The sequence below is a fragment of the Betta splendens genome, chromosome 3, assembly GCF_900634795.4.
Source record: "Betta splendens chromosome 3, fBetSpl5.4, whole genome shotgun sequence".
Taxonomy (NCBI): Eukaryota; Metazoa; Chordata; class Actinopteri; order Anabantiformes; family Osphronemidae; genus Betta; species Betta splendens.
In genome coordinates this window covers 18,148,108-18,164,755 of record NC_040883.2, presented here as the reverse complement: position 1 = coordinate 18,164,755, position 16,648 = coordinate 18,148,108, and the positions used below count along the sequence as shown (strand labels likewise).

Genomic DNA, 16,648 nt, shown 5'->3' with positions numbered 1-16,648 from the left:
CATGCAGGAGAAAATTCAGTGGTTTGACTTCGAAACGATCTTGGTATAACTGGAATAAGTAACGAGGCAAGAGAAAAACCCTAATGAAGTCTGTTAATTTGCAGCTATCGGAATGAAAGTCTCAGACTAATTATGGCCCTGGGTCATCTAGTCTGGATCACAGAGAGAGGTGGCCCTGTATCGTGCACTTTGATTAGCTCGCTCACAACACAGCTTCTCATTTCATTACTCGTTGCTCCCTCCTCGTCTCACTCACACACCCAGCTCGCTACTGTAGGCTGCCACGTCGGCGCGTGTGCGCTGAGGAGCGAGAGGTTGAGGCCAGGTGTGGCTGGTCAAAAGTGGCTGCTGGACGTGCTGTACTGGATGTCTCTAGTGCTTTCTGTCAGGCTGACTCAAATTCAGGACTTATCTGGATCAGAACCATACAGTGAGTCAACAGTCAGACTGAGCGGCTGGTTTGACTGTTCATCTCTCTTCTGTTGACTGTGGAGTTGACAGATGTGTCGGAATGGTGGATTTGTTCACTTGCTGCAGACAGCCTCCCTCCTGTGCATCAGATGTCTCATAGTGGATTTTGCTTCAGGCAGTCGTGTGTATGTGTATGTGTATGCGTATGTGTATGCGTATGTGTGTTATGTATGTATCCCTGGTGTTTCTTTTTCCACATTTTAAGACCCCCCCCCCCCAAATTATACCTGCTACTGAAACTCCCCTAATAGCAGTGATTTAAGCTTTACCTGCATGACTGGCTTGATTGGCTATTGGAAAACAACACAGTGATTTAATTACCCTTTTTAAAACTGCTGCCCTGAAAGTTTCCTCGCTTGGTGCTTGTGTATCTGCTTTCTCAGGGGGAGACGATCATATCGGTAAAACATGCCATAAATAATGAAGCCTCATTAAGAGAAAAGTCAACTCAAGGATGGAGTTCTTCAAGAAGTAAGATAGTACAAATAATGAATAAAATGACATAAGTGCACACAGATCTCATCCATTTCATCACTGTCTCAGTCAGATGTCAGATGTCACAACATTTCACTCATTTGGATGTTTGTAGTAGTAATGTTTTCAATTGCCATTAGTGTTATTGCGAGTGTATGTGTGTGCATAGAGGAGGACAGTTCCAGTAAGGTGTTTTCTCTGATTGGGAATCCATCCTGATAAGATAGAGTGCTGTTGTGAGTGTAAGAGACTCTGGGAAAGGAGGAGGAGAGTTTGGTGTGTGTGTGTGTGTGTGTGTGTGTGTGTGTGTGTGTGTGTGTGTGTGTGTGTGTGTGTGTGTGTGTGTGTGTGTGTGTGTGTGTGTGTGTGTGTGTGTGTGTGTGTGTGTGTGTGTGCGCGCGCGCTTGCAAGGGGGGGGGGGATTTGAGGTGTTACTTGGTTGTCTCTGAGGCCTGCCTGTCATGTACAGCATCAGTCATGCTCTTTCACAGCAGTTTTATTTCACCCACCATTCCCTTTAGTGCTTTGATGGCACAATTCACTGATACCGCCTTGTGGGGAGTGCTTCTATTTGCGAAGCACATGTGCGTGGCTCGTTACATATTGTCATATTTTTGTCAAGTGCCTTTAAACTCTGACAGAGATTGGATCGAAACCAATCCGTAGAATTATTAAAGGTACGAATGTTAGATGACTTTGCACTTGTATCCTCATATGACCCTTCAACTCAACAGTCTTTTTCCAAGAAAACAATCCATCTTGCCTTGTTTTACACCCAAGACCTTATGTTAGTAAGAAGTGCAGAAATGCAAATTGTTAGAGTTCTACTCTTTCTACTTTGGGGTGGGTCAGTTTTAGTGTTTTTCATATCTATCTGAGCTTCTGCGTCAACCACAGTACTGCCATCAGCTTGACATTTATCAAAAGCCTTCATTAAGAGGTCTTACCTCGAAGTGCTCAGATGGCAGACTGCTGGCACAGTGTGTGCTGTGGCAGAGCAGGGCAGGCCTTTCAACTGAGACGGTTTTCCCAGCGTTGGTGTCCGTCTGTGCACTGCTCTCCCATCAGTGATGGGGTCCTGCTTCCCCTTTGTGTCATATCTGATCTTAGTTTCTGATGTTAGCTTTGTTAATGGCTCGGTTTGCAACTTCCTGCCACACTGACTCTGCTTTTCTCTTGCTCTGTCTCATGCGGCTCACAACCTTTTTTTTTTTTTTTAACAGTGTGTCATCTTTGCAGATGAATTAATGCTGGCAAATCCACTCATGATTAAAGAGTGAAAGTGTCTGCATTTACACCACACCTACACTCTGCTGTACTAAGCTTTATTCCTAAGTTTGCTAGACCTCTGATGCTATTCAGACTCCCCAGTGCTTTGCACTCACAAGTGTATCCTTATCTCCTGTACTTCCTGGGTGATGGCGCAATCTGATAACTACAACAGTTGGCGCTCCCTCTGATTGATTAACCAGTGACCTCTGACCCCCTGCGGGGCATTTTAATTGGCTGGTGTATAATGAGCAGGGTTCCCTGAAGTAGAGCAGTTTTAAGGCCAGGGAGGATGAAGGGTGATGTTGGAAGGGGGCAATCTAATTAGCAGATTTTACTGATAACACCTGAGGTAGTTTGGTAAAAGTGTGTGTGTGTTTATAACTTCCATTTTATCACTGTGCCTTGTACAGTATGATGGCGATAGATGCATGCCAGTATTATCAGTTGGGTGGATCATAGATTAAATGACCCAGCCAGGTGTGTATATATGCACTGAAAAAAAGGTGGCCGAATACTAATGCTATGTTTTATCTGTGAGTTATTGGAATAAATGAGAGACTAGAAGTTATGAAGAGGATTCTAGATCAATACAACCTGGAGGCTTTCTAAGGCTAGACTCTTATATTGCATTCAAATATCCAATCAAAGTAACATTCCCATATGAATAAATACTCTAAGTCTTTGTGCTAGTTTTTTAATCCAATATTGACTTCATTACATTTTTATGGACATACGTTTGTTATTATTTATTTATTACTTTCTTGAAGTGCGGTTGATCAGAGGCAGAAACTTAGTTATGTACAATCCTAATCAGTAATTCTCTCATGGCAGCGTTACTGTACAATTTGTGAAAGAATTGGTGAAAGCCATTAATGTTGTTTGTGTAAACATTTTCCTTTTTTTTTACCCTGTCACCTCTGAATGCATTTGCATTGTCACTGGGCCAACATCAACAGCACTGCAAAAGCAATCGTTTATTAATTTGACATCTACTCGAAACTTGATTTAAAATCTAAGTCACCATTTCACAAAGCTGACATCACCAAATTTGTTAATTCGTCTGCCCCAAGCAAGGTTTAATAGCATGTCTATATGTGATATAGCTGTAATCTGGTAAATTCTTGTTCAATCTTTTTTAGAGAATTCTACTATTTTTGGCCTAGTTCTTTTGTTTCGCTTGTTTTACTGTATATGTGGACATTTATACCTTACTTCTCAGAGACCATGTACCCCATCCTCAGCTGAGTCTCTTCATATTTCATACTGTAGAGGATGGTGTGCAGTCCTGTGAATTTAAGGTTTTTCTCTTTCCCTTCTCTCTCCTCTCACTCTCCTATGTTGCACATTTCCCATTGTCCTACTTGGCTGTCCTCTGTGCTTTCCCTTCTCGCACACACTCAAAGACACTGAGGAGAGTGTACCAACCGAGGAGCCACGTAAGTCCAAGGATAGCTCAGCGTGTGGCTGTGTTTGTGCATCTGTGTGCGTGGTGGGCTGTACTGTAGGTGTTCATGTTTGGGGACATGCTAACTGTCTTCTCTGTAGGAGCTCCCAGCATACCTCTTCACTTTTTAATTAGATACAGGATCTCTGAAAGAAGACCAAGTCCATGTGGAACAGGAGAAATATGTACCTATCCCGTAGATCTCTCCTCTCCTTTCCTCTCCTCTCTTCATAATTACAGCATCAGACAATTACCCAGCATACTCCTGGGAAGCATATTTAGTTCTCTTAATATGGTGTCTTAAATAATTAAAACCATCCATGAACTCCAATTGCAGTGTGGCTCGAGAGGTGTTTGTGTGTCCGTATTGGCTTCTTGTTTTGTCACAGTGCTTTTTCCATGTACCAATAGTACTATCAATTCCCCCTGTGTGCGCCCAGGTAACACAGAACACATTTGCCCTCTTCTATAATCTGATTTCTTGATGTACAACATTGTGTTTCTGGAACAACTATGGCTCACCCATAAACTCTGTCAGTGATGTGATCACAACACTTTGTCATAATCCCTTTCTCCATGCTTTCCTAGCTGCATGGCATCCTGTCATGGCGCGCTGTTTTCAGTTGCTCTGGGAAATAGTCAGCAATGTATAAAATACCCTCTCTACATTCCACTTTACATTGTCCCTACATATTTCGAGTGAGGCTGACGCTGAAATATCTAAATCTTAAAAGCTCTATGTTGTGTTTGCGTTTAAGCAATAATAAGTCAGCAATACAGTAAGTGCATGCATTTGTGTGACTAGTGTCTTTCTGTATTGATAACAATCTCATGTTTTTGTCTTCATCAGCCAAAAGAGAAGAAGAGGATCTGGAGGATAAGAAATCCATAAAGAAAAGAATTAAAGAGCTCAAAGTGCTCGATCCCAAGATTGCTCAGAATCTTTGTAAGTACTTGCTTCTATTGAGCACACTTCTTCTCCCCGGGACCGACTTTATACACATCATGTCTCTGGGTTTCATGATGTATTTCAGTATCTTTATGCTACTATATCTCATACTATACCAACGTTATTGCCAACACATAGTCTTATGGGGACTCTTGGCCAGCAGTCAGCCACAGTACACATTTGCATTAATTAAAATAAGGCAACAGCTAAGGTGGATTTGGTGCCAGTGCTTTTGTGTTTACACGTACAGTGCACTGAGCTAAATAACCATGTTAGGCAACCATTAGAAAAGTAAGAAAAGTAGATCACATTGATCTCCATCTGTCTCCGTCTCTCGCTCACACACACCCACATTCGCACAGTCGTGCTCTTAAAATGACTGTTCTAAAAGCACACCCAGCATTAATGAGCACCTAGCTGATCTCTTAAGCACTCTTAGGTCTTTGCATGTGGATGGCTTATATCAAGAGGAGCTGTGACTGTTGTGTCGTGTATTAGCAAGAATATAAGGGAGTTGGAATGCAGAGCTGGCCTACTTCTGCAAAACGTGTTCTCAAAAGCGCAGCCCTGATCCCCATTTGTGTGTGTATTGTTTAACATAACGCCTTGTCCAGTTGTACCTAAATCTAGTTTACTTTCTGTAAGGCTGGGCTATCGCATCATACTCGCACCACCACAGTTTGTACGCTAAAATATTCCCAAAGGCCTTTAAAGTTCTGCATCATCTTGCTTCGAGCCCAGTCACTTATCTTTTAAGTGATACGAGGTTTATTGATGGTTCCACTTGCTACACTAATGACTTATCCTGACAAGGCATTTGCCATTCACTCCCTTGTGGTACAGTATCAGTTGCTTGGGGAATCCAATGGGATCTTTTAAATCACTGTTTAAATTCTGTACTGATTTCCGTTTTGTGGTTAGTTCTGTTTCCCATCATGTATTTGTAAAACCAACCGATGCCCGTTTAGACGTCTTTTGTGTTTAAACATATTGTGTTGGGCACTTTTCTCGCTTGCACAGCCATCTTCCTCGGTTCCTTCCGCATGCCTTACCAAGAGATCCGTCGCATGATTCTGGAGGTGGATGAGGAGCAACTCACTGAACCTATGATCCAGGTAAACCATGCAGCTGTGTAAAATGCTTAAAGCACCAGTTACTTGTGTGACATCAGCAGAGGCGCCCTTGAACTGACCACCTAAATTTTGGATGTGCCCCTTCGCATCTTCAAGATTGAAAGACTTTCGCAAAAGAACACGATCAACTTTTTTTCCTTGAGGCAGAAAGTATATTTTTAGCGCTGCCCTGCTCCTACTCAGTTGCGCAAGTTCATGCCCCTTCTCTTGTCTATCGCCTTGATTAGTTGTCTGCTTTGCCTTAGGCTGAAGTATCTGGCATCTGTAAAGCCTACAGTACAACAGGTGTTGAAACAGTTGGTGAGTAGAGGCAATCTGTGAATAAACAAATAAATAAGTACCGTGCCAACATTTAGCGCTGTTTTCTAAATAATATTTTTATTTTGTTCATTTCGTGTTACAGCATTACCTCTAAGCTTTGTGGCCATGGATTGTACTGTATGCGTTAAAGGTCATATTTTACCTAAATGCTTGTATAACATGCTTAAAATAGGCACAGCGCCAGTCTGACTCGCTGGCTCTTTCTTTCATTCTCTTGTTCTCTTCGGCAGTGACATAACGAACCTACATCATTCATTTTTAAACCATTTTGTGGAGGAAGAATTTTCAGCTACACTGCTGCTTCTGGTTTTAGATTTTTCTGTGCTTGCTTAAGTTTGAAGAAAGAGGTTGAGTTAACCTCTCAACTTGCCTTTCTGCTTTACAAAAGCAGCTTTCACACTGTATGGATTGCAGTTACACTATCGATGGGAGCCAGACCACCTTTAGAAGGTGTCATTTTATTTTTAGGCACACTTGATTCCAGTTTACTACAGTTCTGCTCAATTTTACAATATAGAAGAGAGGGTCTGCATAAGTATAATATGTAAGATTTCTTTTTCCACAAAAGCAATGAACTGTGTTCATGGTATAGTTCAGGTAAGGTAAAATAATTTAAATGAAATAAAATCCAGTGTATAAACTTGTGTAAAACTGCTTAAAAGTCAATTTGTGGAGGAAAGTTCTAGAAGAGGACTGATGCACAATTGCCTGATACAAATGGAGTCCTGTTATAGCCGCCAAACTGCAAATGCCCTACTACCCTTTGTCTTCAGCTTAGCCCTGGGAATTGACAGCTACAACAGGCCAGACGACTGTAGGCTACTAACAGGAGTGTAGGAACAGAGCAGGTCACTAGTGTAGGACGGGGAAAACGAGCAGAGAACCTTCAAAATCAATTCGGAAGGACAAAGTAAGCCGTGCAAGGAGGCTCAAATGGGGACATTTTAGTTATCGGATCCTCTGCAGCTTAAACTATAGATGTCACTGAAGTCATGCAGTTGCTGGTGTTGGCCAGACGTGGACGGAGTTGATTGAGTTACAGATATTTCAACTGCAATCGGTCCGAAACAAGCTCGAAGAATGGATTTACATTTTAAAGAATTAATTTAATCAATAATTGTTAATTTGAACCTGCAAAAATGAATACTCATTAAGCAAATTTCTATTATAGTGCATCAATAGAAACACGAGTAATGGAAGGTGCATCAGGAGCAGCTTTTCAGCCTAATTTAAATGCATTAGTTCGGCATATTTAGCGCACAGTAGCAGTTGGTGGCTATTACTTTTAGATGAGAAGGCAATGTAATCAACTTGACTTTAATAAGCCCAATCACAAATTCACTGTAAGGTTGGTAGGCGCGTGCATATACAGTATGTGTCTGAATGCAGATTCTACAGTTAAAATGTGCTTGAAAAGTCCTCATTTTCCATGCAAACATTCATGTTTTCAGCTGTGCTCACATAATTGCAAATTGGCCTTTTAAGTTCACTTCAGTAGCAAACATAACGTGCCACTGGAACACAGGTTTAATGCGAGCTAGTAATGAGCCTCTGTACGCCTGAATGTACCAACATCAGCCATTTCCAGGTACATTTGCCATCTACAATATCAACATGTCTACACTGTATTTCTGCTCAATTTAATTTAATTTAAAAACTAATTAGAATGGTAGAATAGCAGTTGTGTATATACCTTCAAGAGAATTCATTTTGTTTGCAGTTGAAAGTGCTTTCCGTCCAAGGCTTGCTTGGCAAACAGAACACTAGTAGGTGAGATTTCTCTTCAAGCTCAGGACAAAGGAAACAGTTTAAATTCAATTAAGACACAAATACTCATTGCTTATCTGGCCTGGAGGGCAGGCAGTCGCATTTTGAAATCCATAGCCTGCATTTGCCAGCGTGACTTTTGGACACTTTAGATAAGGTTCTGTAAGAAATCGCGAAATTGATACATTACTAAAGCAAATTGTGTCGGGCAGTGTGACACCATTATCACTAAGCTATAGTGACAGCGAACAGATGAACAGTTGTTCTTCAGTTGCTTGTGTGTGCACTGATTTCCTCCCTGCTTTCTTTCACCTCCTTTCTTCCTGCCTCTTATTTGCAGAACCTTGTAAAGCACCTCCCAGAGCAGGAGCAGCTGAACGCCTTGGCCAAGTATGGAAATGAGTACGCAAATTTGTCAGAGCCTGAGCAATTTGGGGTAGTGGTAAGTACACACACACACACACACACACACACACACACACACACACACACACACACACACACACACACACACAATGGAAACCCTCAGATATAAACTTTCTTTAACAGCTAAATGTAATATAATGTATGATTGCACATAATTGTACAAACAGTGAGCAAATAATATGTACTGTATTATGATTTATTATTACTTAATCTTATGGTAATGTAAACTGCACTTATATTTGCATGTGCTTCCCTCAGTAACTTTTTTTCTTGTCTTGCAAGCACACACATCGATCTTGAAGCTGAGATTTTTTTGAATTCTATGTTTTACAGCATTCAGAGTAAAGGCAAGGCACCTGTGCGCTGAAACACTAAATGCATGCACATTAAACAGCAGCACTGTTGCCTAATTCTGTCTGTACCAAGCCTATTTAAAAAAAAAAAAAAAAAAAGCTTAATGAGTGTAAGTGGTGTATCACATTTTGTGCTTTCTGCCTAGCAACTAATTCCCTGACAATACTGTACATAGTAAAATTATCATTTTCGGCGCCTGTAAGTAGAACATTTACACCTGTTGATTGTTTGATTTGATGCCTGCCTTGGAAGCTACAAACTATAAGGATAAAAATTGTTAGAGTTTAATTTCCTTCTTTGCCTTTGTGGGTCAAGGAGGCCTGTAGATCTCCTCTTATCAGAATAGCTCGAGAGTCAGCTTAATGCAGCACTTTTGCTTTGATTGCTATACACCTACATTAGCAACGTACAGTTTTACCAGGCACTTAGATTAACCTTTTTATTGACGCTCTGCAGGTTCTCAAAAACCTGCATGTATTGATATGTTTTTACATGGTGTGGTGCATTGATCTTCAACATTCCTTAGTACATTAGAAAACATAATGTCATGAACCATCAGTTTAGTCTAATGTACTTCATAACCTTTATGGAAACAGCAGCTGCACATCTTCCCTCTGAAGATGCCCCGGTGCAATACCTTTCTTATTTCCTCATTAGGGCGATATCCATATCACCAAATTAATTCCTTGTCTCAGCTCTATTTCAGCATTATATTTTTATTGTGCTGTGCCTTCACCCCCCTTTGTAAAGACACACACATACACAAACATGCGCTCACTCATTCACTCGCTGACTGAAATAGTCATTTGATAACGTTACAGTAGCTATAATTAAACCCTTGATGGACGACATCAAACGTAGCCAGCTGTTGTATGAAACAGACAGTTTCAACCTGTACCCCGTCCTACCGCCCCACACACATACACAGTAGCTGTTGTGGCCAGGCCCTGGGCCCAATGCAATATTTTCCAATTTTCTCTAATTATGTGAGAGTGGTAATCCAAGGAAGCCTATTGTATATTCCACCTCCTCTGATGCCTGCCCTATATGGACACTAACTCCACAATTAACTTACCAGACCTGGGTCCCAAATCAAATCACTGCCAGCATCCATTACTACTGCCTAGCAACACTTTCCAGCATGCTGCTTGCATAAATGTCTTTTAAATTAGATCAGCTAGATGTTGAAGATTGTGTTTGTAGTTATGTTAAGTTTACCTCAGTTCTCTGACTTTCTTTGCCTTTAACACAATGTTCTTGTTCTCTTTAATTTCTAATTATTTTATATTCTGTACTATTCACCGTCTTGCAATCTTCGCATCTCACCCTCACCTCTTCGTGTCACTGTTCTCCTCACCCAGATGAGCAGCGTGAAACGGCTGCGCCCTCGCCTCAGCCACATTCTATTCCGGCTGCAGTTCGAGGAGCAGGTAAACAACCTGCGTCCAGACATCCTGGCTGTAAATGCTGCCTGTGATGAGGTCAGGAAGAGCCGTTCCTTTGGCCGTTTGCTGGAGCTGGTGCTGCTGCTGGGGAATTACATGAATGCTGGCTCTCGAAATGCCCAGTCGTATGGCTTCGACCTCAGTTCCCTGTGCAAGGTGAGGTTGTAATGCAGACCTAGCATCAACTGTTCACTTACAGTACAGTATGTAACACTTTATTCCTCTGGTGGTTGAGATTCGGAACGAGTAAAAAAAGACTAGATAAGCTTTTGTATGTTTTCCATCTGGCAAGCCGATCTAAAGTGGCTGTGGTGATGAGATTCTTTTTATTGTAACTATTTAAATTGATTGAACACTATCAGCCCCAGAAGACTTATTTTTCTCTATCTGTTAGAATCTATCAATGCAGCTGAACCAGGGGACTACTTCTTCTCTAATTTGCCCGCTCAGAGTAGATAACTGAGGCCACGGTCAGTATCCAATGAAAGTTTGCCTTCCTGCAGACCTGCTTGTGCTTGAGTCAGACTCAGAATATACCTATGGCTGTATATGTGTGCATCAGCTAAAGATGGAACGTTAGGTTTTGGGTACCATACTGATAGTGGAGGCGAGGGTAGAGTGTGATCTCAGAGTAGGAGTCGTCTCCAGTGGCTACATTACACCTGTTGGCGGACTTGCTGCAGTTTCCACAGTAACAACCGCTGCAGCCATTCATCACTGCCACCTCTCTGCCCTCTTAGACTGGGGTGCTTATGTTCATATAAACACCAGACTATGTGTGTACATAAACATTGACTCGTGCACATATACATGATGGATTAGTTGCATTGGCAGCAGTAATATAATCAGTTAATAAAAGTCTGTGAAGCAATATCTCTGGTGTTCAGCACACTGTAATGCTATTGTTCCTGCGCCTGTTCTCTTATCATTGTACGCCGATGCTGGGGGACTGTGATGTGATGTCAGAGGCAGGATATCCAGAGGAAGACATCACCTTCGTGCCCACTTCCGAGTCTGACAGTTTAATTCCATGGCACACGGTGGCGCACAGGAAAATTTCACCCAGTCCAACTAAAAAAAGCAAAATGTTTACATTGTCAACTATGATTACCATCCATCTCAATTCAAAGACGGACCTTTTATGAGCAAGCACTTGAGGTTTTTCGGGAAGGAAAAAACAGAGCAAAACAGCTAAGAAAAGAAAGATGAGAATGTTTGATTAGAGAAGATAATATAAACATGATTAAACCCAGCGGGGCTGAGTACAACGCTGTCTACCAATAGATCACCTAGAGAGATACGCCGCGATGCACTCCACAGGAGGGATGTTTGGCAGGGATACCCAGAGACATCTTGGAATTAGTCTGTAAAAGAGCAATGATGAAAATCTATCATAATATTTGAAAAATGGTCTTTTCTACAGTGAGAGAGCTCTACAAAGCACGGCAGAGGTCATCACATTATGAATATATTTCTGCTGTGTTTGACAAAATCGCGTGAAACCCAGTCAACACAACATTTACTCTGTGAAGCTAAAAATCCATACAGCCTTGTAGATTTCTGTACAGTGAATTTATTGTATTTGTTTCACCGCAGCTGAAGGACACAAAGTCAGCAGACCAAAAGACCACGCTGCTCCACTTCCTGGCACAAGTATGTGAGGAGGAATTTCCAGATGTGATCAAGTTTGTTGAAGACCTTGACCATGTGGACCGAGCTAGCCGAGGTAACAGTTATCATCATACGCACCAAACACATTGCTGTCATCAGTGTTGTTGTTGTTGTGCATTATCATCTTCTACAACCACATTGCTGCTTCGCTGCACATCAGTGACTTTTGTAACATGCAAGGCTGCTGCTTACTACTACACTGCTTGATTATGACTACTTGATTTAACACTGCGTCTACCTCCCACTTTCTCGGAGGCCATATCACAGTGCGGCTATTGCTGTTATTTTGGTTTCCTGCTGGCGTCGACTTAAGTTCTTTGGCTCTCACATCCCACAGGGAGTTTCATCCACTCCCTGTCAAATCAACATCCCTGACGATGTTAGCAGCAGGACTCTGCCGGCTGCTCTTACAAATGCTAAATGAGTAATCGCATAGTTGGACAAATGAAAAGCATACAAATGAGACTTTGTACCCGCTGTGTCTTTCGGCTTCGTGCGACTAGCTCTGAAACTCCCAATGCTGGCTTCTCTGGATTCAATGAAAAGAACCTTTTAATGTTACCTTCTGACCGACGTGTTGCTTAAGCAGCCATGGGGATGCTATTGAAACTGAAAACCGAATAATTTAAAAATGTTTTTTAAAGAACACGTTGGCCCCTTGTCTGATAGAAGACATTATGACCTATAATATGAACAATGGCAGTGTTGGGTCTCTGGAACTGTGAGCCCAAGTAGATAAAATAGCAATAATTGAATTGAATATTTGAATCACTAACACCAAACTTAAAGTAATTGCTTTTAGTTTATATAACGATGAATTATATAATGAAACGGATCCGTCAGTATTACTGTAGATCATTCATTTTAAACATTCTTGTATTTAAAGAGCTCCGGGAATGAGATAGTAAGGTGTAAACAAAGACCTGCCTAGGAAATGTTTTAGCTCGACAGAAATGGAGCATTGTTCTCTGCTTGTCTGTGTTTTTTTGTACTTCACTCTTACCTTTCTACTTTTGTTGCTCTCTGGGGATTATCGTGGGATTAGATGCTTGTTGATTCTGTAAACACGTATTGTATTTTACCAGTTTAGTGTTTGATCTATGCCACACCGTGCTCATCTGCACCGCCGTTTGATACCGACATTAATCTTGTGCTGTGGCGCGTTCCGAGTTATAGGCTAGTTTTTCAGCAGAATACTGCGGGTCATATCTGCTGCTCAGCTGAAGAACAATAGGCTGTTTATATGTGTTTCACCCCTCTATGTCGCGTCAACACAATCTGTCAGCTGTCCGTTGTTTTGACGCGGTCTAGGCGTTTAACACGTGCCCACACCGCATTGCGCCTTTCTCTAGTGAGTGCCCACTGTGGTACAGCAAAGGTCACCGATGGGCAGGAGGCCATTAGTAGTGTTGTTGTTGTTGTTGTGTTCCATGTTGCAGTAGGCATCTCTTGCATTCCAGCGAGCGTCAGTGTGTGTACAGTTTGTATTTGCTACTGTAGATATGTTTGCGGCCGTGTTTTCTCAAGCTGTGTCAATAAAGATTTTACCCGTCTGTGTTCCCAGCAGGATGAAGTGAAGTGTGAGGAATAAAAAACAGTGAGGATGAAATATGGGACTTTATTATTTTGGCTCTTCTTCCTAAGGACCATGTAGCTCCTGTTGATGCTTTGATAGTCTTTGGATAACAATGCTCCTATTGAGTGTTTGATTCCATCCAACTCTGCTTTGTGTCCACAAGCCCCTGGCAAAGATTTATAAGTACAGTGCTGAGATCAATAAAATCTCAGTCCTTGGATGTTTTTTGTTCACCTCCTCACTTTACGGACCTCAAGCTGAATATAGATTTGCATCTATATGGATGCAGTGTTCCTTCTATGTCCCCATCTTTTACTGCACCATTACGCAATGCATACACTTAGTGCCTCTCCTCTCGGTATCTAGTATTCAGACACACAAATCTCATTTCATCTTTGTAAGCCATGCTCTTGAGTGGCTTGCTTTTCATCAGGACTGACAGCCATTCAGGAGGCCTGAAGACACACTAAAAGGCTGCATTACACTCACAGATACAAACCCCACTGTATACTCGAGCATGAAAACAAGTTTGAATAGAGGTAAAAGTAATGATTTGTGTATCTTTTGCAAAAACTCCTGTCTTTTGACTGTTTATAAGACAGCCTTCCTGTCTAAGGGAAGCAAAACTGCAGCTTAGTTCAGGGTCCCTTTGTGTCGGCCTCATTTCTGCCCCTTTTCACCACAACAATCATTAATTCTCCTGACATGGAGAAGCGGTCCTAGTTTTGCTTTTTCTACGTATCTGTTTATCTGTCTATCGGTATCTGTCCATCTCTGTCTGGATGCTTTACTGTTTGTGTTTGTCTGTTTTCGGTTTTTCTGTCTTGCTCTCTGTCCCCTATCTGTCTTTTGTGTTCTATTTCACAAACACATGCAAACACACATAGCAGGCAGGTTTGTGCAATTAGGACGAATTGTTTTTCTGTAACGTGGTGCCGATTTTATTGTAGAACCTGGCAAATGTGGAAACCCGTTAATGTGCTCAAGCAGCTTATTTGAGCTTCTGTGTGTGTTTTTATGAATACTGTCTGTCAGCAGCACCAAATGACTCGTGCGGAAATCAGTGTGCAATACTAAATAGACATGTGTGCATACATTTTATTTTTCAGCAAAAACACAAAAGATGTTTTTGTTCAATTTCTAGGGCTTAGCCCTGAGGAGTCATTATGAAGTCGTGAGCATACCGATATTTTTGGATGGGTTTCTACGCTTAGGCTTTCTTTTTTAGATTTGCCACATGCATTTTGCGTAATAAGGCTCAGAACAAACACACTGCATGTCCATTTGCGAGTACAATTCATAGACTTCCACACTCTTCCTACTGTACTGTACTGTACTGTATGTAGTAGATGCTCAGGCCATTGATTGAGTCCACTAGTGTTTTCACAGTCTCCGGCAGCATCAGTCTCGTCACACTTGGCTGTCAGGCTTTGGCCTCCGAAGGAACATCGGGGATTGTTTCACTCTCTCTATTTCCATACATCAGACAATGATGTATAGCAGAGGTCTGCGTGGAGCCGGGCTGTTTGTGAGCGAGCATGCATGGCTGTGCGCTCGCCTCGCTCTCATTTATAGCACAGCAAGTTGGCAGAGTGATAAAAGGATTTCAACATGGGATTTGACCTCTACAAATATTTCAGTTATTATTCTTCTTAAACTGTCTTCAACCACTGTAGATCACAGGGGCACTGAAGGAAAAGGAAAGAACAGAGTTGCCAAAAAAGTCCAAGGATGACTTGGGAACTCCCATTTGTTTGTTCGCTGCTTGTCAACGCACGGAACCACAGTTATTATTGCACAAGTCTTCAGTTTTGTGTGACAGATGCATATTTCATTAAGAGCTTTGACATCATCTGTTTTCAACCATTTCTGTGTGTTTAACTAAACATTCCAGATGCTATTCGCAAGCTCCTCTTCGGTCCCAAGCAGATTTTTCTCCCAAAGCATCTGCTTTAATTTTTTTGTCACCTACATGTCTCCTCTTGTTCATATGCCCTTCCACGAGAGAGAGCCTCGCCATAAAAGCTTGCAGTTTGGATTGTGAAGCAAAGAATTCCCAATCTGTTTTGGTTTATATCATGCCCTGCCTTGATTTTTTTTTCTCAGTCAGTGCAACTTTGTAGGGCTTTAATCATTTCTATTAACAGACTGCCTGTCTGGCTTCCTCCCACTTCTTCATGCTGCCCACACCTCGTTCAGCTGATTTTTTTTTTGTTTGCTTGGTTATTTAGAAAACTTAGGAAAACAGAGAATGAACTTTGTCGATCCGAATTCTAGCTTTCCAGCTCGTCTTTCTTTTGAATTGATGTGATGTTGCAAGGCAGTTATTATCTGTTATCTTTGATATATCCTATTTACAAGAGTAGGTCCCTGGAACATTCAGTCCTGCATGGTTGCTTTAGTTTTAGTCTGAGATGTTGTCACAAATACTTTTGGCCTTACATGTATCACTGTAACACAGAGGTCTATTTTAATGTACTTTGAACATACCTGACAATACTCTATTTTTGGCCAATATAAAAAAAATTAAGTGAACAAGTCAATAATCTGTATGTAACAGTAACATGAATCTTTGCTTCCTTGTAAATGCCCAGACTGTTACAGTGTTTTCTTAACAAAACCAGGTAGAGCCAGTGACTACAGAGCAGCAATATACAGTAGGAGCACTTTAAGACATCAGTGGATGCAGTGCACTCTGTGACCTGGTGTTTAGAAGAAGTGTGTGATGTGGCATTTTCAGTGCCTTCGATTGACTGTTAACTATGAATGTCACCGTGAGAGATGGGGAAACTGGAGAATCTAAAGTAATATATATACAGTATAGAGGAAGGATGTGTGGACAAATTGCTGAGAGCTTTATTGACAAAGAAAATACTGTCTGCTCGTGCAACAACCATTAGGAAGTAACTACTTGCTGCACCACTGGACAAAACTACAGGATCATTGTGTTGTGTGGTTGCCCAGTTTATTTTTCCTCTCAGCTGAAGGCACAAATCTCTATTTTTGCATGTACTTTTATGTATAGTGAATCAGACCCAGTCAAAGAGAAATTAGACAATTTTCAGAATATTGTATATTAGGATAACTGGAGATGGTGCGTGCGTGCGTGCATGCAAGACAGTAAGTTCCATTAGTAAATGAGGTTTATACCATAAATTCAATGAGAAGCTTAGCCGCGTTGAGGTTCTGTCTGTTTTTTTCCCTAAAGTATGTATTAGGATCAAGGGAAATGTGAAACTACTTAAAAATAAGAAGCTTATTTCTTTTTGTCAAGCAGTGTCTAATCAGGGTAATTTAAGCCATATGTTAAATTAAATGACTGGCTTGAAGTGTCAGCCATGACCA

General features: G+C 41.4%; 1 protein-coding gene across 3 annotated transcripts in view; it reads left to right on the top strand.

Annotated features, from left to right (window-relative positions):
* Nucleotides 1-16,648, top strand: part of LOC114852343 (protein diaphanous homolog 3-like) — a 110,987-nt gene that overhangs the window by 37,667 nt on the left and 56,672 nt on the right. For all 3 annotated transcript variants that reach the window (XM_055507432.1, XM_055507433.1, XM_055507431.1), the window contains 5 exons: nucleotides 4,512-4,607; nucleotides 5,631-5,725; nucleotides 8,172-8,273; nucleotides 9,973-10,212; nucleotides 11,653-11,782. In XM_055507432.1, coding sequence (XP_055363407.1) covers nucleotides 4,512-4,607; nucleotides 5,631-5,725; nucleotides 8,172-8,273; nucleotides 9,973-10,212; nucleotides 11,653-11,782 — 663 coding nt within the window. The remainder of the gene's footprint in view (nucleotides 1-4,511; nucleotides 4,608-5,630; nucleotides 5,726-8,171; nucleotides 8,274-9,972; nucleotides 10,213-11,652; nucleotides 11,783-16,648) is intronic.